The 21,916-nt window shown below is 33.0% G+C and overlaps 4 protein-coding genes across 4 annotated transcripts; all 4 read left to right on the forward strand.

Annotated features, from left to right (window-relative positions):
* The first annotated feature begins 7,800 nt into the window (after positions 1-7,800).
* On the forward strand, positions 7,801-10,730 carry LOC122593429 (F-box/kelch-repeat protein OR23-like). Its single transcript, XM_043765840.1, has 2 exons — positions 7,801-8,802; positions 10,191-10,730. Exons 1-2 carry the CDS (start codon positions 7,841-7,843, stop codon positions 10,480-10,482), a joined length of 1,254 nt encoding a protein of 417 aa, XP_043621775.1. The 5' UTR covers positions 7,801-7,840; the 3' UTR covers positions 10,483-10,730.
* Positions 10,731-12,109: 1,379 nt separating this feature from the next.
* LOC122592086 (cytochrome P450 94A2-like) lies at positions 12,110-13,669 on the forward strand. The gene has a single exon (XM_043764293.1). The coding sequence runs from the start codon at positions 12,110-12,112 to the stop codon at positions 13,667-13,669; it is 1,560 nt and encodes a 519-aa protein (XP_043620228.1).
* A 1,353-nt stretch (positions 13,670-15,022) lies between these two features.
* On the forward strand, positions 15,023-16,783 carry LOC122593572 (cytochrome P450 94A1-like). The gene has a single exon (XM_043765999.1). The coding sequence runs from the start codon at positions 15,050-15,052 to the stop codon at positions 16,592-16,594; it is 1,545 nt and encodes a 514-aa protein (XP_043621934.1). The 5' UTR covers positions 15,023-15,049; the 3' UTR covers positions 16,595-16,783.
* A 1,241-nt stretch (positions 16,784-18,024) lies between these two features.
* LOC122593559 lies at positions 18,025-21,858 on the forward strand. The gene is made up of 3 exons (XM_043765985.1): positions 18,025-18,141; positions 18,303-18,393; positions 19,362-21,858. The coding sequence occupies exon 3, from the start codon at positions 19,431-19,433 to the stop codon at positions 21,717-21,719; it is 2,289 nt and encodes a 762-aa protein (XP_043621920.1). The 5' UTR covers positions 18,025-18,141; positions 18,303-18,393; positions 19,362-19,430; the 3' UTR covers positions 21,720-21,858.
* Positions 21,859-21,916: the final 58 nt, after the last annotated feature.

Consider the following 21,916-nt stretch of genomic DNA (forward strand, 5'->3'; position numbering starts at 1 on the left):
CATTACATTATGTACAATACGAATACGAAAGTCACATAAATTTGTTTTTGCAACTACTCCTGCTTAATAGCCCAGTTCTACATAAATATAAGTTATATTATGTTCTATGTTTTTTGCTGGTAGACATTAACAATAGATGACCAAAACTTAATAGTCTAGCTTCTATAAACTTTTAAGAATTTTACTACATAATAAACATTTTTTTAGTTAACACTACATTAAAAAAAAAAAAAAAAAAAAAAAAAAAAAAAAAAAAAAAAAAAAAAAAAACCGAAACAAAACCGACCCAAACCGAACTGAATCCAATGGTTTCTGGTTTTCAAAAACCGAAAGTTTCGGTTCGGTTTTGGGCCCAAACCGACCCAATCTCACCCCTACACTGGATAACCGAAGAAAAATAAGTTTTGTATTTTAGATATGAACTTTTATTTATTACCAGAAATAGCAACATTTCACACGTGGACATTTTTTTTATTACATAGCATTTTTCAATGACGTGACATTATTCTTTATTTATTTACTATTTAATTTTTATAGGTCATGTCATTTCCCCCAAAAAAATAATATGGCCTCGTTTCAGTTTCGGTACCGACAAGGTATTTTTTTTCTCGTCGTTTTATTCTGAAACTAATTTCAGCTTCTTTTCATTGATTTTTGTTGAGTCTCTTCCATTTTCAAACATTGAGAAATTGTGTAAGAAGATCATAAAAGGAGACATAGATCTTTATTTTTTGTCTATCTCGAGATTTAAAATATCTAAAATTAGATGTCAAAACGTCTTCGTTTTCGTTGGAGAGAGATCCTGAGGATGTTCAAGGTGAGACGGGAGTTTCATAGGCCGGATAATTGTAGAAAATAGAAAGCACATTTCGATCAATTTAAATATAGCAGTGACCTTTAAACATTGTACTTTTTAGAAATGAATTTTCATTTATTACCTAAAATAATAACATTTGACATGTGGACATGGCGACATGGACATTTTTTTTATTACATGACATTTTTTAATGAATTGACATTCTTTATAACACAGAAAATATAAAGGATATTTCGACCAATTTACGAAAATAGCAATGACCTTTAAAAGTTTTACTTTTTATACATGAACTTTAAGTTATTGTCGGATTACTCTAACACCTCGTCGGTGTTGGATGTGGAGATGGTTTTTTCTTCAATTTTTTCAACTAACTTAGAAACCGCTGACAGTTTTATTCGAGTTTGAGCTAACCTCTGGACCTTCGTCATCTGGATCTATGTCATCCGCAGGCAAACTCTTCTTAAACGACCCAAATCCGGTTTATGAAACTCTCATCTCACCTTGAACATCCCCAAGATCTCTCTCCGACGAACACGAAGACGTTTTGGCATTTAATTTTAGATATTTTAAATCTCGAGATAGACGAAAAAGATATAGATATATGTCTCCTTTATGGTCTCCATACACAGCTTCTCAATGCTTGAAAATGGAAGAGACTCAACAAAAATCAATGAAAAAAGGTTGAAATTAGCTTCAGCATAAGAGAAAAAATACCTTGCCGGAACTGAAACTGAAATGGAGCCACATTATTTTTTTGGGAGGAAATGACATGACTGCTAAAAATTAAATACTAAATAAACAAATAATAATGTCACGCCATTAAAAAATGTCACGTAATCAAAAAATGTTCATGTCACCACGTACACATGTCAAATGTTGCTATTTTCGGTCATAGATGAAAGTTCATTTCTAAAAAACAAAACTTTTAAATGTCACTGCTGTTTTTGTGAATTGGTCAAAAGGTGCTTTTTATTTTTTGCAGTTATCCCTTTATTGTATAATATGATAATATTTGTCTAATAACAAAATATATCTAAAAATTAGAGACTTACATTAATACAAATTAATATTTTATTTTATATTATCTTTATTTGTAAGGTTTATCTAACTTATTGAAAATATTAATAAAATACATAATTAATATTATTTTTATTGTAAAGCTTATCTAGCTTCTAAAAAAATATAAATAAAATATTTATAACACGAATCCGATCAAAACAACGTAAGTTATAACTTATAAAATTTACAAGTAATTCACCATTTTTTTAATAAAAAAAACATACTCATATGCTTGAACCACGTATGTGTAATATTACAATTATATCTGTATATATTTTTTCGTTTTGGTTTCAATCACATATAAAAAACCGATTCATAAAAATCAAACATAAAGTATAAATTGTTTAGTTAAATTATGTTTTTATAATTAAATTTATTATTTAACTTTAGCAAATATGTTAATGTATTTGAATTTTTTGTTTTAAAGTATATAAATAAAAATTAATTATATATTTTAGGTAGAAATGCGAAACATTATCAATTTGTTTACAAAATGTATAACCAATTTGAATACCATATAAAATTAGTTAAGTAATATTAATTAATTGTATCTCTATATATATATATTAAAACAATAAGAATCTTAGCTTTTTAAAGCCTTCTTTCAATCTAAAGCTAATTTTAAATATTGCCACATAAGATTTTATCCTACGTGACATCTCCATACATTTTTTACAATATATTTATTTTATAACCTTTATTTATTCTCAAAATAATCTATTTTTATTTTATTAAATATAATATAATATATTAATCATAATTATATACACAAGATAAAAAAAAATAATATCAAAACTCATATTAAAAAAATAAAATAACGTCCATGCATCTACTAAATTGGCACACATATTTGACAAAAATAATATTATTTATTAAAATATATACAACTTTAAAGAATATATCAAATTTTAAAAATTATTTGAATATATCATTAGATTATATATGACCAATCAATTTTGTTGTTTCTCTTTTTTTTTTTTTTGCCGAAACTTTAACTAAAGTTGGCTGTTATTCTAATCACAAAACAAAAGTCTATTATATAATAAAAAGCAAAAACTATAATGATTTTCTCTTATTTATCTTATTGGGTTTTTTTTACTTATTCATATTGTATTTCATATGACTAAATTTATGTGTATTTTATATGACTAAATTTTTGTCATGTTTCGTTTTTTACTTTGTACATATTATTACGTTTGATGAATAGATAACATGCTACATTATCGATTTACGTTTGATTTGTTGTAGTGTTAATCTATAAGGTGAATACATTTTTACGCGATTTATGGCTACACAAATGGTGTTGTTGATGATATCAAAATACCTTAGGTTAAATGTTCTTAGAAGGGATGTGTAATCACTATAGTAGGTTAAGTGACTGTGCTATCGACATGTCCGAAAAAACAAAGGGTGACCAGAGTGATCCATGAATTAACCATGAACTATAACATAATCAATTTTTACATAATAAACCTATAGAATAGCGTATAAAATAATTTTTTAGCTAGCCGCGCATCGCGCGGGGTAAAATACCTAGTATTGTATATTTAAGTATAATCAATCCCTATACTAAATAAAAGAATATTGTTATGACATCAGTATTCCATATAAATAGCTTATTTGTCATCTTCAAATTCATTCTTAAAAGATTTTTCTTTTTTATTTTATTACTTATAATATCATATATAATCATTTTCCTTTTTAAAATTTATTTCATTTTTATTTTTGTTATTTTATAATGTTAATGTTTTTAAAAATTATGTATGTTTTCTTTTAAAAAACTCTAATAATTTATACATGATTTTTTAAGTTCAATGATCTAAATAGTTTTGTCATAATAGATTTTTAAATTTTCTACATGTTATGCAGATTAATAAGCTAATTTTAAGGTATACTATTTCGAGCTTATGATTACCGTTAGACTGTCGCAACTTCAATGATAGAAATACTTTTTTATAACTTTTATTATTATGCCCGGGTTGAACCCGAGTTAATTAGCTAGTTAATTGTATATATTTAGGGTTTTTTTATTGAATTATATTTGTTTAATAGTTAGATATTTTATTTCTAACTCGATAAGTTGAAATTCTTAATAAAATTTTTAGAAAATGATGATGATAAACCAATAATCCAAGAAAGAAAAAACTAAACTAACCAAAAGCCAAACTGAATAAACATTTGACTTTTTTTCACTTTCAAAAGTCAAACTTTTCAATTCAATATTCATTTCTATCTAAAACTTAATCAAACTTGACCAACAATGCACCCTAGTTTGAAAATGAATTTTCTCATATTGTATACTAAATGAAGTAATAAAAAAGCATGATGTTAACTTATTCTAGAAAACATTGAAAAGATCGAAAGAAGTTTTCATCGAAAGATGTTAACTTATTAGTGCCGTCTCCAAGAATTATTTTTTTCCAGGACTTGGCTCGATAATAAAAAGTGGGTCTCTAAAATAGCGAGTCAATAATAATGTATAATAACAACAATAGATGTTTTTGACAAAAACAAACATTAGAACGATGGGGATGGAGATGTTTTTGGATAAACTTATCTAAAGCCCTAGTTTGAAACTTTATAAAATCTTCTTGAATTTTTCTCTTTTTACGTTTTTGACTACCGGATAAATAATTTTTAGGCATACCTAAAAAATAACATAAATATTATTGATATATAAATAAATAGAATGTAAGACGATATTAATCATCTAAATATTAATCACTAAAATCTTAAAGATATAACCTATTCTTTTAAATTAATAAATAGTTAAATAATAAAGTATATATAATAAAAATTGTAAAGTCATGCCGTAATGGAATAGGAAAACTATAGAATTAAACATACCTGTCGACCTGCGTACGTCTGTAAATTCTTTCGGGAATCTCGACACGGCGAGGTTTTATTTTACAAAAGGATTTATAAAATGATTTGAGTACCCCACCCTACAACAATTTGTAGTCCCTTTCACTATGAAATGTGAATGGCTGTGTTCAAAAATTTTTATCACTATATGGTGGTCCATAATATGGTGGTCCAATTTTTGTCAACTACAGGGGGGTCGCTTTCACTATGAAATGTGACTAGTAAGCGGTGTATGCTCTCAAGTATGATTACCACTTTTCCACAATCATTCCGTTCCATTACACCATGTATTATATCTTTCATATACCATTTTATTGAATTTATAAAAGTTATCTACTTATCTTATTAAGTATAGCATAAAAATACTATAATAGTTTTTTTTTTTAAGGTATAATGTATTATTAGGTGGAAATTCTAAACACTTATGGCCAATCCATCTCTAAATTTTACATTTAAAAAAAAAAAGCTTAAAAATGATTTGTAATACCGACAATTAAATTACATTTCATTTCATTAAAAAAAAAACCTTACTATTTTAACTCTATAGAATAAACTCTTAACATTAGTCTTGCACCTATTACAAAATTCAAACCATAAATTTATAAGTTTTATAATACATCCAAAGATAAGATATGTCTCATATTGTAATCTAACAAGTCATAAAGTAGCCATCCATATTCCATATTCCCCTTTTTAACATGCCACTTTTTCATACACACAAAAACAAAAAACAAAGAATTCAGTGTAACAAGTTACAGTAAAAAAACAAAACAAACCCACATGAAGGACCACTTTATATTGAATTGAAGGAGGGGTGCTGGAAGCATGCGGCTTTATTTAATTAAACTGTATAGAAATAGTTTTCTAGATAGTCAAAAGTTGTCAGTAAGCCTTTTAGAAAAGCCTGCATCAATTGTTTTGAATGGATTTTAAATAATATATACTAGCATGGTACCTGCACAATGCGGCGGTCGTTGTTACGGCGGTCTGGTGATGTTTGGGACATGTGGTGATAACGACTATTGATGTTGGTGGCGGTGTCGGGTGTTATAGATTGATGTAAATGTAATTGATGTATAAGTAATTGATTTAAAGGAGTAGTTGAAATATTTTAGAAGATAAAGGACTAATGGTGTAAATTATTTTATTATGGGTATAATAGTCATTTTGCATCTCTTCTTTTTATAACTTTTCAACAAGGGGTGCATAATTTTTATATAGTAGTAAAGATATGGGCCTATGAAAGCTTATTCACCGTTTCCTATATAGGAAATTACATATATGAGTATATGTATATACGGATTTTTTTTAAAATTATGGGCCCGACTCGCTAGCACCATCCGCACCCCTAAAAGGCCGACCCTGTCTTTTATATCGTTGTATATGATACAGTAAAATACATACATGTTAAAAAGTATTAGCTTACTATCATGTTTAGCAATATTCCATGTAATGAGATATAATTAATTCATATTATGCCAATTACTTGGAAGGTCTCATGTTTATGAAGGAAATAAAAATTATAATAACTCACAATGTTATATACCGTGCGGGTAAACAATGTTAGTACTTCATATTTTAGTCTAAATAACTAACTTTTTTTTTTAAATCCAATTTAATGAAATACTTTAATAATAATTCATCAAACTCACATTTATTACAAGTAGCACATAACATATTACCATAGATCAGAAACTATAATATATTGGAATTTATTTTATAAAGCCATTCATTGTTTTTTATATACAGTAACATATATGATATTATTTAAGATTGTTAATTTGAGATATTAGAAAATTAAGAAAATTTGCAATTTTTTTACGCTTATGATCACCTCTTCTTTAACTATTTCTAATCATTTAATAGGTGTTTTGAACATACATTAAACTTTTTTACTTGGGAATGTGTAATTTTAATACTCCGTAATACATTTTATGATCACCTCTTCTTTAATTATTTCTAATCATTTAACAGGTGTTTTGAACATATATTAAACCGTTTTACCCGGAAATGTGTAATTTTAATAAGGGATTTGCTAACTAGTGCCCCTAGTGCACTAGTTAAGGAGCATTTAATGAAGTATTTATTGAAGTCTAACTTTCCTAAAATATAGAAATATGTATTAATTATTCAATTAAAAATAGAAATTGTTGAGTTAAATTAATACACATTAAATAAAATTTTTGATTAATAAGGAAATAATAAGTTCATTAAATGCTTCTTAACTAGTACACTATGGACACTAGTTAGCAAATTTCTTTTAATAAATACATTAAAATTCGAATTAACTTACACTACTTATGGTATATAACACAAATCTTAAAATCTTTACACATAATTGAACTAAATGCTTTTCTACTATTTTTAATGTACGTTCCAATATTATATTTGTAATGTAATGTGTTTTTTTATTCAACAAAATGTGTTATTAAATTTAATATTAGATGATGATGTGATAGTTTAAAACCAATATGAAAATTTTGTAGGAGAAAGTGTCTAGTGGGTCGATATAAAAGTTAAATTTTAAAACTAAAAAAGCCATCGTAAAAGATTACGGACGGTGTGAGGTAATTGGTTTTCCATCTTTAAAGGCTGCTTTATTTATTGATTAAAGTTGAATTAATGTCGATCGACATAATTGCATAATTTGGTCGTCCTATGCATGCTTTGTTTTGTAGTTAAAATCAATCAGGTAAGCAATTAATCATGCATTTTCTTTCCTAAAGCTAACAAAATTATTGTACCATGTACGGAAGGCGTGTGTCGAAACATATACGAGTAGTATTTTCTTTCTTTCTTTTTTTTTTTTTTTTAATACAAAACCTTTTTTATCCAACAAACAAATTACACATCTCGCGGGTGGGGGATCTTCGAACCTTCTTCAGCTGCTAATTACGCCACCGCCTTCCCATGATCTCACCTCTTTCTTCCCCCTTTATTTATACAACTATAAACTTGTTCCATTTTTCGTTTCTTTCCCAATAATAACAATCACATACATATCTAATTATCTATAACTATATCTATCTATATAATTATATAAAGAGAGAGAGAGAGAGAGAGAGAGAGAGAGAGAGTATTTATTGGTTTCAAAATTAGATGATGATGTATTCAATGGATTCAAGCGATCATAATCATCAAAGTTTGATCCCAGGTTTACCTAACGATATATCTTCTTTAATTCTTTCATTATATATTCCTTTTTCGCATCATTCACGTCTTCGATCCATTTCTAAACTATGGAATCAGTTTTTTAATTCCAAAACCCCTTTTTCTATTAGATTTACTCATTCTTCTAATAATAATTCTTTATTGTCTCAATTATTATGTATTTTCCCTGAAGACCCTACAATTTCATCCTTTTACATATATGATCCCTTAAATTTAGCTTGGTGTAGTCTCCCTCCTATGCCTTGTAATCCTTATGTATATGGTTTATGTAATTTTCAAGCTGTTGGATATGGTGACCAAATTTATGTAATAGGTGGGTCGGTTTTCGATACCCGGTCATATCCGTTGGACCGCCCGTCCCCGTCCGGTACTACGTTTAGGTTCGATTTAGTGACCAAAAAATGGGAAGGGTTGTCAAATATGTTGTCTCCTAGGGGGAGTTTTGCGTGTGCGAGTTTTGGGGGTTTGGGTTTAGGGAATGGGGGGATTGTGGTTGCGGGTGGTGGGTCGAGACATACGATGTTTGGGGCGGCTGGGAGTAGCATGAGTTCGGTTGAGATGTTTGATATTGGGAGGAACGAGTGGGTGGCGTTGGATGGGTTGCCGGGGTTTCGGGCTGGGTGTGTTGGGTTTATGGTTGGAGAGGATGAGTTTTGGGTAATGGGTGGGTATGGAGAGTCGAGGACGGTTTGGGGGGTGTTTCCGGTGGATGACTATTATAGGGATGCAGTTGTGATGGATTTGAAGAATGGTGGGACGGGGAAGTGGAGGGAACTCGGAGATATGTGGGAAGAAGGGGAGAGGAGGAGGTTGGGGAGAATCGCTGTGATTGAAGACGTTAATAAGGGTTCTCCGGCTGTTTTTATGCTTGATGACAGTGACATTTTTAGGTAAGTTTTGCAATGCTTATTGCTGTTTTCGTGCATTTTGGAATTTGGCATATTCACTAATATATGTTAATGTGTTATATATATGAGTGTTGTGATATCTTAATATATTGTTCGGCTAGATAATCCTGTTAATTTAGGAAAATCGCTAAGTTGGTTGCTTAATATTGTGGATCATAAGTGATGTTTTGTAGTTTTGCTCTGTTCATCTTGAACCACATTACTTGACTATTGCAAAAATGGGTAATCACCAAATGAACCATTTGTTTGATTTAACTTTTTGTGACTTATGTTTTTGCTTAGGAAGGTGTGTATATGTGCTGATGTATATTGTCAATATGTGAGATTCAAGACACATAGTTATATATCAAGTAAATAATGTGAACTGGGTTGGAGTTTAAACACTAGCATCAAATTTATGGTAGTGTTATTCATAGTTGACTGCCAATTGATTGATGGCTATATCTGGAATCATCTGGACCCCAAGATATTCTTTATATCTATTAATTGCTATATTTGGAATAGCCTTTTTGTCGTGTTCCATATTCGGTCTCTAATACTAGCTGTTCTCTTTCATCAAAATGCAAATAACGAACACTTGTCTCATAGGAGACTGAAACCTTCCTCTCCTCATAAACCTTCTAGCTGGTTTATAAGTCGCCTGCCATGATACTTATGAATTATGATATAAACCCAAGATTGCACAAAAGGAACTTTTGTTTTGCCAAATTATAGAACTAAAACAGTAATCAAAAGGAATGCCTCGATTTTTTAGCTTATAAACTTACTCCAATATTTGAGCTTGATTGGTTCACACAAATGCTCCCTGAAACATCCATGATTCATGTCTCTATGGTGAGAATCATATCTTAACTAATGTTTTCTGTTTGCAAATTTGCATATTGGCTTACTGGTTACATGTTCAGAAATATTAAGTTCATCTGCAGATCAGTTGCACTGAGTCTGAGATCTGTTTGATTCAGTTTTTGACAAGTAGCCTGAATATCGTGTTTCTGTTTTGAAATCTTTATTCGACTAATGTCAAACTATTACTGTGTTACATAGGTAAAAACAACCAAGTGTAGTATTTCATGTGTTCAATATTATTCTTTGACAGAATTGTAGACTCTTAAATGTTCTAAAATAGTCTATGCTCTTAGATCATTATTTTCAAATGACAGGAACACTAAACATATACTCGTAACAACATCAACATCATGCCTAATTAAAAGCTTTAAATTTGTATCAAAAGAAAGACATTTATGGAAAGACTATGTGGAGACCATTATTGATACTGCTACTTAACTATGATGCAAAATTTGAATACCTTATTATGATGTCCACTTATGTAGTTTTTGGAAACTAATTTATATACCATACATGCTGTTTAGATATGACATGGCTTCTAACCGCTGGAAAAAAGAAGCTAGCATCCCAAAAAAACTAACAGATGAATCACCAGCCGGGTTTGTTGCACTGAATGGCGAGTTGTATGTGATGGGCTCAATCAGTGGAGGTGATTCAACAGAGAACCGCAAATCCAGACAACATAAGAGGTCAGCATCTTTGTTCCTTCAGATATATCATCCTCAAAAGATGACATGGAGAACCCTGATCACAAAACTGCCATTTCAGCACTCTTTAGATTTCAAAACTGCAGTTATGTGCACCATTCGACTCTAGGTTTCAAATGTATTGATGTATTTCGATGTTGTGCGTAGTGTGTTGTATCCCGTTAATCCAATGCTCCCACTCACCTATTCGAGTACTTAAAAAATGCATGATTACTTATATCGGGATAACAGTCATTATATCAAGTACTGTATCCCTTGTTATTAAATATGTTCACATATGGAAAATTGATAAATATACTAATTCGTATCATTTAGTCATCTATATATGTGCTAATATAGATCCCTTATATCTTTTCACTCTTTTTTTTTTCCCCTTCTTTTATGTATCTTATTTTTTTTTGATATATGCTGCTGGTATTCCTAAATTCCTATAAGTCATCAATCAGAGTTGCATTTTGCTGATTTTTTTTTTTTTTAAATTTGAGTTAGCGAATCTTGCTTTTGGCACATGGTATAGGGTATAAACAAAAGCAGGTGGGTTGAGTTTTCTTTGTTTGGTTCTGGTTAGTACTATATATGTAGCAGCATATATATGTGTCTGGCTGTTTACATACATGTGTGTTTTAGGCCAATAGAAGTTCCTATACAGCATGATTACTACAATGTGTACCTGCAATAGTTTGAAAGGCTGTAGTTGGATATGTGATTTATGAAGTGGTGTCTTGGCTGTTGGACAATGACGTTATAAGATTATACCGAAATAAAATAATATGAATCAAGGAAGAAGATGAGCCTAATTAATGGGTCCAGACTTTAAGGGTCGTATGACTTGAGAGGGTTAAATGATAATTATTATTATTATCTATTATTAGTAACTACTTGGTAAACAAGTCTACCTATGTTTAAATAAGAGTGTCAGCCATTAGGGTTAGGTATTGAGAATATTATTGTCGTTCTTAGAACATAGGGCTGCTGTAGCATTATATCAGATTAGGGCTACTGGAGCCTATCCAAATTATCAATATATTGTCTTGTTATATCAGGTTAGGGCTACTGGAGCCTATCCAAATTATCAATATATTGTCTTGTTCTTCCTCTATTTTCGAGCTTGATTCACATCATAAAATCATAAAACCAAAATGTACATATTAACTCCGATGCAAAACTATTAATATCAGAATTCAGCTGACAATTTAAAAACGTGTTGTTAATCACTCTCAAAATATTTAACTACGACTTCTAGTAAAGATATGAGATTCCTGACCCTTAGTAAAAAACACATCTTCAATATAAACAGAACTCGTTTATCGATTTTATTATTCCAGGAAAAGTATATTTTATTTTTACTATATCTATGCATGATTGCATGGTAATAAAAAACAAGGGTGTCTCACTCTTTTCAATAGTGTGTAGCGGCAGGTATCATTCAAGCACATATTGCACCGGTTGCTACCAACAAAAAGAATTATATGAAATTTAGGTAACAATGTCGCAAGTGACCAAGACATGCGATCGGATCAGTCATTTATGTGTTACTCAAATAAAAAAATACACAAACGGCCTAAAATTATTGTCATATATAAGCTATGTTCGATTCTTTTATTCTTTTTGGTGTTCCTCAAACAGCATAGCAATGTCGTTAATCTTATCAACATAGAAATGATCAATGTCAAAATTTCTATAAATTCAGGTGATTTTGATGTCCATAATATCATACACATATACATTCATATATCATGACTGGTGATCTTGAGCTCTCAAGTTACTCTCTCTTTTTAATCGTTATTCCATGGACATTCTTATTGTTCTTCAAATCCATCATTTCAATATTCTTGATCAAACCGGCCTCCAGAAAATCTGCTCCAAGATCATACCCATTGATCGGTTCGTTGTTCTCTATACGGCAAAACCGTCATCGTTTCATCCAATGGACATCCGACATTGTCAACAACTGCCCGACTAAAACGTGGAGACTTCATATGCCTCTAGGTGGTGTTCGTGTTATCACTGCCAACCCTAATGTCGTCCGACATATACTCAAAACCAACTTCTATCTCTACCCGAAAGGCAAGCCAGCAAGAGCCGTTGCGTCTGAATTACTCGGAAATGGCATTTTTAATAGTGACGGTGATGACTGGAAGTTCCAAAGACAGCTTTCTATTCACGAGTTCAACACAAAATCTCTAAAGAATTTTGTCGAACATGTTGTAGATACCGAGCTTAACGATCGTCTATTACCAATCCTTCTTACGTCTGCCAAGAATAACGAAACCACCGTTCTTGACTTCCAAGACATACTCGAAAGATTTGCATTCGATAATATATGCAAAATTGCATTCGGATATGACCCTGCTTACTTGACACCTTTGCTACCAAATGCCATGTTTGCAACCGTGTTTGAAGATGCCTTTATGATCATCATTGGCAGACTACGCTCAAATCTCCCGTTGATATGGAAACTTAAACGACTCCTTAATTTAGGCTCGGAGAAACGACTTTGTGAAGCTGTTACTATCATTCGAGGATTTGCCAACAAAATCATCAAAGAAAAAAAACAGCAATTATTGGAAACGAAATTGTGTCCCGATCATTCTGTTGATTTACTTCACAGGTTTTTAATATCCGGACACTCTGATGAAACATTTGTTACCGATATTGTTACCAGCTTTATACTAGCCGGAAGAGACTCCACGTCATCAGCGCTGACGTGGTTCTTCTGGCTAGTTCACAAACATCCTAGAATTGAAAAAGAAATAATGAAAGAAATAAATGAGAAAAGAGATAACTCAATTTATGATGAAGTAAAAGATATGGTTTACACTCATGCTTCACTATGTGAAAGCATGAGATTGTATCCTCCCGTGGCCATAAACGGGAAACAAGCTGCAAACGACGACGTTTTGCCTGATGGAACTTTTGTTAAAAAAGGTTGTCCGGTGTCGTATCATATTTATGCAATGGGGCGTTCTAAGGAGATCTGGGGGTCGGACGTCGAGGAGTTTAGGCCCGAGAGGTGGTTAGAGAGGGATGTTATGTCCAAACGGTGGGTGTTTAAACCAAAGGATAGTTATGAGTATCCGGTTTTTCAAGCTGGGCCGCGTGTTTGTTTGGGTAAAGAGATGGCATTTTTGCAAATGAAGAGGGTTGTGGCTGGGATTTTGAGGAGGTTTAAGGTGGTTCCGGTTACTGGTGATGGTGTTGATGAGCCTGTTTATGTAGCTCACTTTACTTCCAAGATGAAAAATGGGTTCCCTGTACGGATTGAAGAACGTCGTCAAAATTCTCTATGTATTTGATGTCATTGTGTTAATCATCAGTTTTGGCAACGTGAAGTTTGCCACTTAGTTTTACCAATAAACCATAACCTTGTCTTACAAATACACACATACGTATACAACAACTAGTCAACTACATATAAAATTTATGTCAAATAATAGTTTGATTGACACCAAACATCATGAAATATAGAAAAAATTAAACCAGCTAAATTATATGAATATCAAAAATTATATTGACGCATGCTATGAACATACTTACGGAGTATTATGCATGCCACATTAGTTAATCACTACCCATCTTTTTCAAACGAGTCCAACTTCTTGTTTCAGTATAAACAGAGAGTTAAAAAATAAGAGTCACTATCCTCGACCAATTCAAAAAAAAGAAAGAAAAAAGCTCATTCATTTACTAGTCTTTCCATTCCTATCATTTGGGTCATGGTCACATAATTATAAGTATTCTTGATGTATGTCGTTTCTAAAAAACATGTTAAAGCTTATTAAATAAACTCCAAGTTTCTAATCTATCGATCCTTCTAAAGACCATTGTAATTAGGGGCCGTGACTAGCATATGACAAAGATAATCCTAACGGTACGTGAAGTAATAGTCTATGCCAAAACACTAAATTTAATTGATTACCTTAGTTTGCATCAGCAAAAACGTACGGATCAATCGACGCCACGAGGCAGGTTCGATCGATCGAACAGATTAATTAATTGATGTAAGCAAGCAGGAAGATTAAATTCAATAGATTATTGAATTTCTCCTTACCTAAACTACTGGAAGCGAACAGAGCACTCCCCAAGAAGAGAGAATTGAAGCTAATTAAAGCCAATAATTAAGTAGATCATATCTAACTCTTACTCTACCAAACAGTTAGTATATGCTTAAATTCTTTACCATATATATTGTATCAACTTAATCGTCATATAAGTTAGATTAACATTTCAATTACAAACTAATATCATGATTCCTATTAATAAAAAGTGTATATTATAAAAAGAGACACAACTCTAAATATTACTATAACATTGTTATTTTTAACTAAAGTGACAAAAATTACAAATAGCATTCAAGGATTCGAACATATATTATGTTAGATCTTTTCTTTCAATTAATGGTTTCTAGATTATTTGATTTCTTTTGTGGATTGTTGTTGATTATGTTCAAGTCGTCAATGACGTTTCCCCCCCTCTCTCTAATCTAATCCATTTTGTCATATACACACATTCCCCTAAACAAACGACAACAAGTAAAAAAAGTGATAAACCGTAAACGACAATTACTTATACGTCAAACATATTAAGGCTCAATCCCATATTATTATTTTTTTGATGCCATTATTTCCTATAAAGTTGATCATGTGTACGTGTTTTTGAGTTACAATTTAATCATAATGATTGATCTTCTTGAGCTAAATTCAACCTCTTTTCTCTTTTTATTACTCCTTCCATTAACTTTCTTCTTCTTCAAATCCATAATCTCCATTATTATTTCTTTGATCAAACAACCCTCAACAAATAAATATGCTCCGAGATCATACCCTTTGATCGGATCAGTATTCGCTATACTACGAAACAAACACCGGTTCATCCAATGGACATCCGACGTTGTCAACAACAGCCCGACAAAAACCATGATGCTACACCGCCCTCTAGGCAGTGTCCGTGTCATCACCTCTAACCCTGACGTGGTTCGCCACATGCTCAAAACCAACTTCCACCTGTACCCGAAAGGCGAGCCAGCTAGAAACATTGGCTATGATTTACTTGGAGAAGGCATTTTCAATATTGATGGTGAGGAGTGGAAGTTTCAGAGACAACTTTCGAGTCACGAATTTAATACGAAGTCTCTAAAGAATTTCGTCGAACACGTTGTAGGCACCGAGCTCAACGATCGTCTATTGCCAATTTTAACAGCCTCTGCAGCTACGAAAACTACGATTCTTGACTTCCAAGATATACTACAAAGATTTGCGTTTGATAATATATGCAAAATTGCATTCGGATATGATCCTGCTTATTTAACTCCTTCACTTCCTGAAGCTATATTTGCTACTGCTTTTGAAGAAGCTGTTCTGATCACAACAGGCAGGATTCGCTCTAATCTTCCGTTGATTTGGAAACTTAAGCGCTTTCTCAACGTTGGTTCGGAGAAACGACTTCGTGACGCTGTCGTTATCATTCGAGAATTCGCTAATAAAGTCACCAGAGAAAAAAAGATGCAACTCCAAGGAAAATCGTCTCTTGATTCGGTTGACTTACTTCATCGGTTTCTAGTATCGGGTCATTCTGATGAAAACTTTGTTGCTGATATTGTTATCAGCTTTGTACTAGCCGGAAGAGATACCACGTCCGCTGCGCTGACGTGGTTCTTCTGGCTAGTTTACAAAAATCCTAGAGTCGAAAAAGAGATTTTAAAAGAGATGGTAAATGAGAAAAAAGAAAGCTCGGTTTACGAAGAAGTGAAAGATATGGTTTACACCCATGCTGCCCTATGCGAAAGCATGAGATTGTATCCTCCTGTGCCGTTAAACGGGAAACAAGCTGCAAAAGATGACGTTTTGCCCGACGGAACTTTCGTTAAAAAAGGATGTCCCATTACATATCATGTTTATGCAATGGGATGGTCTGAGGATATCTGGGGCCCTGACGTCACGGAGTTTAGGCCGGAGAGGTGGTTAACGAGAGATCTTGATTCGGGTCGTTGGGTGTTTAAACCAAAGGATGTGTTTAAGTATCCGGTGTTCCAAGCTGGGCCGCGAGTTTGTTTGGGGAAAGAGATGGCATTTTTGCAGATGAAGAGAGTCGTGGCCGGTGTTTTGAAAAGTTTTAAGCTCGTTCCGGTTATGGATAACCGCGTTGAGCCGGTTTACTTTGCTTCTTTCACGGCTAAGATGAAAGATGGATTTCCTGTACGGATTGAAAAACGGGACGGGTAAGATGATCTGCTAGTGATCCAAATGTTTGTATAAGTATTACTAGTATATGTTTGTAGATCCTTTATTAATTACTAATTCATATTAAAGATTTGTATGTTTGTATAAATGTTGTGTGATTGTGTTGTACATGTACGTACGTACGTATTCCTTTTCTAATAATGTAAATATTAAAATGTAAGTTCTGTTTAATGGTTCATCTAACTGAACTTTCACTTAATTGATTATAAAGAATGAAGGTAAATTAGTGATAGAGTTTGAGGAAATTGGAAAGCAATATTTTTTAATAACTCCGTACGTGCTGACAACTCTGCATTAATATAAGTGCAAATACATATATTAGTGAAAAATAAGCTGTTAAGTTAGTTAGGTTTGACCGATATGTTCACCTATATTGACTGCCTTTAGCCAATATATTAGCTAGGTAGTAAAAAAATTAAACATTTGAAAACGAAAATGCATCAAATTAAATTATAATATGCAAGTGTTAAATGTTGCTATATATATTAAAGAAGATCACTAATGACGTGACATCGGATTTGGAAATTTGCTTCCATCGCATCTTATTAGGATGGTGCATATCAAATAAATAAAATAGTAACATTTGAAACTTAAATACTCAACAGCTAGTTTTATCCTTTTGACCATGAAATTAATTGTTGTAGTAGTTCACATGCCAAAATTCCTTGAAAGCAATATCGGGCATAAACCATCAAGAGTGTTTACTTCTGCCGAGTCATATTATTTGACAACATTCAACTCAATATCAACAGCATCAGCACTAGATCACATTAATTAAGAGTTATGTTTCCAAACATTCTCAAGAGACCGTGACAGAACACACGTAACGCAGTTTCAAAGCGATTTGCTTTTTCGTTCAATGTGACATTGGCATGAGCAAAAGATACTTCGAAAGTCATAATAGCATTTTCTTGGTTATCAACTTTGTCGGGTTTGTGAAAGAAACAATTTGTTTCAGGGCCGTGATTAGAAATACATGGCTTAAAATTAATTGGCTACGGTTTTTTGGACCCACTTGCGAATTCAATTCCCACCTTGATTCCAAAATATTCATGCCTGAAATCATTGTCCAAATGAGCAGGTGTCATCAATTTGCATACATTTAATTTAAAAAACAATTTTATCAAAAAACTACATACAGAAAAGTCCATCTCTTTCTTTTGTGCTATTCAAGTTGAGGGAATACTGCTGTTAAAATTGTCTTTTTAAAAAGAAAAAAAAAAGGTTGAGGGGATACTCGTGTCAATTTAGAAAAGATAAATGAGAGCTAGAGGGGGTAAAATAGGAATCAGACAAAATATTTTATTGAGATTAGATAAAGAAAAGGAAAGTGGTGACCGTGACGCAAATACCCTCTCATTAAAAAAGAGAAAAAGAAAAATTCCTAAAAAAAAGAATCGGATAAGAATACCCCTGCTCGCTCTTTGTCTCTCAATATAATAAAAAAGGGAATTGATTATTTCCATCGGTTCCCCAATTGTGCCCCTTGTTTACCCTTTTTCCGTGGCATCCCTCCAGCCCTGTTTCAGGTATTTCACCCCTCCCTCACTTCACCCGCCCAATTTCCCCCAACTTCCCAATTACTATAAAACACCCCCCAATTTCAAAACCCTAATTCTCATTATTACTGTATAGAGTATTATTTTATCTAATTACACACTCTATTAATATGTATATGTATATTTTGCAGGTTTATTTATCCAACAATTGTAATTCTTTGTACAATTATCACTTCTTCCCCAAATTCAGGCTTCTTTATCATCTGATCCGTTGTAATTTCGGTAATTAATTTTCTATTATTTTATTTTTTTTACTTTCAGATCTGAATTTACTCTGATGGTAAATTCTAAGTGTTATCTTGTTGCAAGTTACAAGCTTGATAGATGTTCAAACAATTATAATTATGTACGAGTAGTATTTAATTCTTTTAGTGATATTTATATGTGGATTACTTATCAAGCTAGTTGATTTAGTTTTTTAGGGCATAATAATTTGATTTGTTATGAAGCCGATATTGCCATTTTAAGCTGTAAATGTTATCGTTAGCTGGATTGTGTAATTATTTGGTTGGGGAGTTTCTGGACGAAAATAGATTTATTGGTATAAATTGTTAAAAGATTAACTTTTTACTAGTTTGTAACTTATTATCTACTTATTATTATAATAGTTGAAGTCAAATATATATATATATATATATATCATTTGGAAAATGCGCATTATAACACCCACTTAATGGATGACCTTCATGTAATCTGCACGCATCTTTTCAAGATGAAAGATGGACTTTTTATAAAGTGTTTAGCATAAATAGGTAAATATTCTTCATAGATTAAGTACTGGCCTTGTTCACGTGCAATGTGGCAGTGGTATCTCATATCTGTATCTTAAAGGAGAAATAATTTTGAGGATGTGTTTTTCTCCTAAGAATGGATTCAGAAAATTGATGTATTTTGTGTGTCCTTTATAGCTTATATATGGAAAGTAATCGAAGTGTTTAGCTGTGGCCTGTGTGGTAGGTAGATCAAGGGATGATCCAGATGTTGATTCCCGTTTCCTACATTCAAAGCCCATTGTCTTAATAATATACGAGTATAGATGTATGTTAAGTTATGTAGCTGCTTATTGTTAATTAGTTAGTGTTCTTTAAGTCGGTGTTTTCAGTCAAATATATGCATGTATCAGTCTATGATTTGATTATGGTAGATTGTAATACGAGAGGGAATTTGATTGTAATGTTTTGCTGAAACAGGATAGCTGATGTTTCTTCTCTTGTGGATCCGGGAGTTTAGTTGAAAGTATTGTGGGTAATAGATATATCATGGACAACCATGAGATGCTTATTGGGCAAAGGCGGGATATGTCATTGGTTCAAAACCAGCAATTGGTTTTAAGGCATGGTCAGGGTTTAGTGGTTGGGCAGAACCATAATATGGGATTAGGTCCCCACAACCACAAGCAAGACATAAAGTTAGGCCAGAATCATAATCAAGATATGCATTTGGGACATAGTCATGGACATGGTCATGACCGTGAATTACTACTGAACCATGATGATGGCAATCGACATGATAACGGATATGATGAAATTGATGAAGGGGATGATATTGATCATGGTATTGATCGTGACCAAGACAGAACAAAAAACCATGATTCCCATTTGGTTCTTTCTGATCAAGCGCCATTAGGTTTATCTGATAGCAACGGATTAGCGGTTGTAAATAACCACGAGCTTGATGAAAACTTGGACCTCGTGATGCATCCACACCCTGAAATGGGTATGGTTCCTTTAACAGCCCAACCCCCTGATCTCGTTGTCACAACCCCAGTCATCCAAAGCAGAACATTAGCCCCGTCTCCGAACTATGAACTAATGGTTGGTCAGGAGTTTCCAGATGTTACTAGCTGTCGAAGGGCCTTAAGACATACCGCGATTGCTCTGCATTTCGAGATACAAACCGTTAAATCTGACAAAACACGTTTCACTGCCAAGTGTGCTAGTGAAGGTTGCCCATGGAGGATACACGCAGCTAAGCTACCAGGTGTCCCGACTTTCACCATCCGAACCATCCATGGTGACCACACCTGTGGTGGAATCGCGCACCTTGGTCACCAACAGGCTTCGGTTCAGTGGGTTGCTAATTCGGTTGAACAACGGTTAAAAGAAAATCCACAATGCAAACCAAAGGAGATCCTGGAAGAGATTCACCGTGTTCATGGGATTACATTGTCATATAAACAAGCATGGAGAGGTAAAGAGAGAATCATGGCTGCTTTACGAGGATCTTTTGAAGAAGATTACCGTCTTTTACCTCAGTATTGTGATCAAGTCAGACGGACAAATCCCGACAGCATAGCATCAGTTTATGTGAATCCCAGTGATAACTGTTTTCAAAGGTTATTTATATCTTTTCAAGCTTCAATTTACGGGTTTTTGAATGCTTGTAGACCGCTTCTTGGGTTGGACAGCACCGTTTTGAAAAGCAAGTATCTCGGTACATTACTTTTTGCAACCGGTTTTGACGGTGATGGCGCTTTGTTTCCTTTGGCTTTTGGGGTGGTTGATGAAGAAAATAACGATAATTGGATGTGGTTTCTTTCTGAATTGCATAATTTGTTAGAAATCAACACGGAAAACATGCCGAGGCTTACTATTTTATCCGACAGACAAAAAAGTGTTGTTGATGGTGTGGAAGCCAATTTTCCAACAGCTTTTCATGGATTCTGCATGCGTCATCTTAGTGAAAGTTTCAGAAAAGAGTTCAATAACACTATGCTTGTTAACCTTTTATGGGATGCAGCCAATGCACTTACCGTTATGGAATTTGAATCCAAAATCTTGGAAATTGAAGAGATATCCCAAGAAGCTGCTTATTGGATTAGGCGGGTCCCTGCTCGTTTATGGGCCACAGCTTATTTTGAAGGAACCCGCTTTGGCCATTTGACAGCTAACATTGTAGAATCATTAAATGTGTGGATTCTAGAAGCTTCTGGCCTTCCCATAATTCAAATGATGGAATGTATTCGTAGGCAACTGATGACATGGTTCAACGAACGACGTGAAGCCAGTATGCAATGGACTTCAATACTTGTTCCTACTGCAGAAAGACGGGTCTTGGAAGCCATTGACCGGGCCCAAACATATCAAGTTCTCAAAGCAAATGAGGCTGAATTTGAGGTTATTTCACACGAAGGGACAAACATTGTTGATATTAGGAACCGGTGTTGTTTGTGTAGGGGATGGCAGCTTTACGGGCTGCCATGTGCTCATGCCGTGGCAGCTCTTCTTTCTTGTAGACAAAATGTTCACCGGTTTACCGAAAGTTGTTTCACGGTTGCAACTTATAGGAAAGCATACTCGCAGACAATTCATCCGGTTCCTGATAAAAACCTATGGAAAGAAATGCTATTGGATGGAGTTCCACAAGGAGAAGGTAGTAACAGCGTGACAGAGATTATTATTAATCCACCAAAGTCACTCCGACCCCCAGGAAGACCAAGAAAGAGGAGAGTTCGGTCAGAAGATAGAGGGCGTGTGAAAAGGATTGTGCATTGTAGTCGGTGCAATCAGACAGGTCACTTTAGAACTACTTGTTCTGCTCCTATATGATATGATTGTTTATTGGTATACAGTACATGGATAAAATCTTTTGTGCTTGTATATTTTAAATAAGGAATATGTTGATTAATCCTTCTAAAAATGTTTATGGTCTATTAGACAATGGTATATATCGTTTGAACTTTGCAGAGCTTTGTAGAGAGTATATTTTGCTATTACAAATTCTAGTATCGTAGTTTTGATTTGTT

The sequence above is a fragment of the Erigeron canadensis genome, chromosome 3 (assembly GCF_010389155.1).
Source record: "Erigeron canadensis isolate Cc75 chromosome 3, C_canadensis_v1, whole genome shotgun sequence".
Taxonomy (NCBI): domain Eukaryota; kingdom Viridiplantae; phylum Streptophyta; class Magnoliopsida; order Asterales; family Asteraceae; genus Erigeron; species Erigeron canadensis.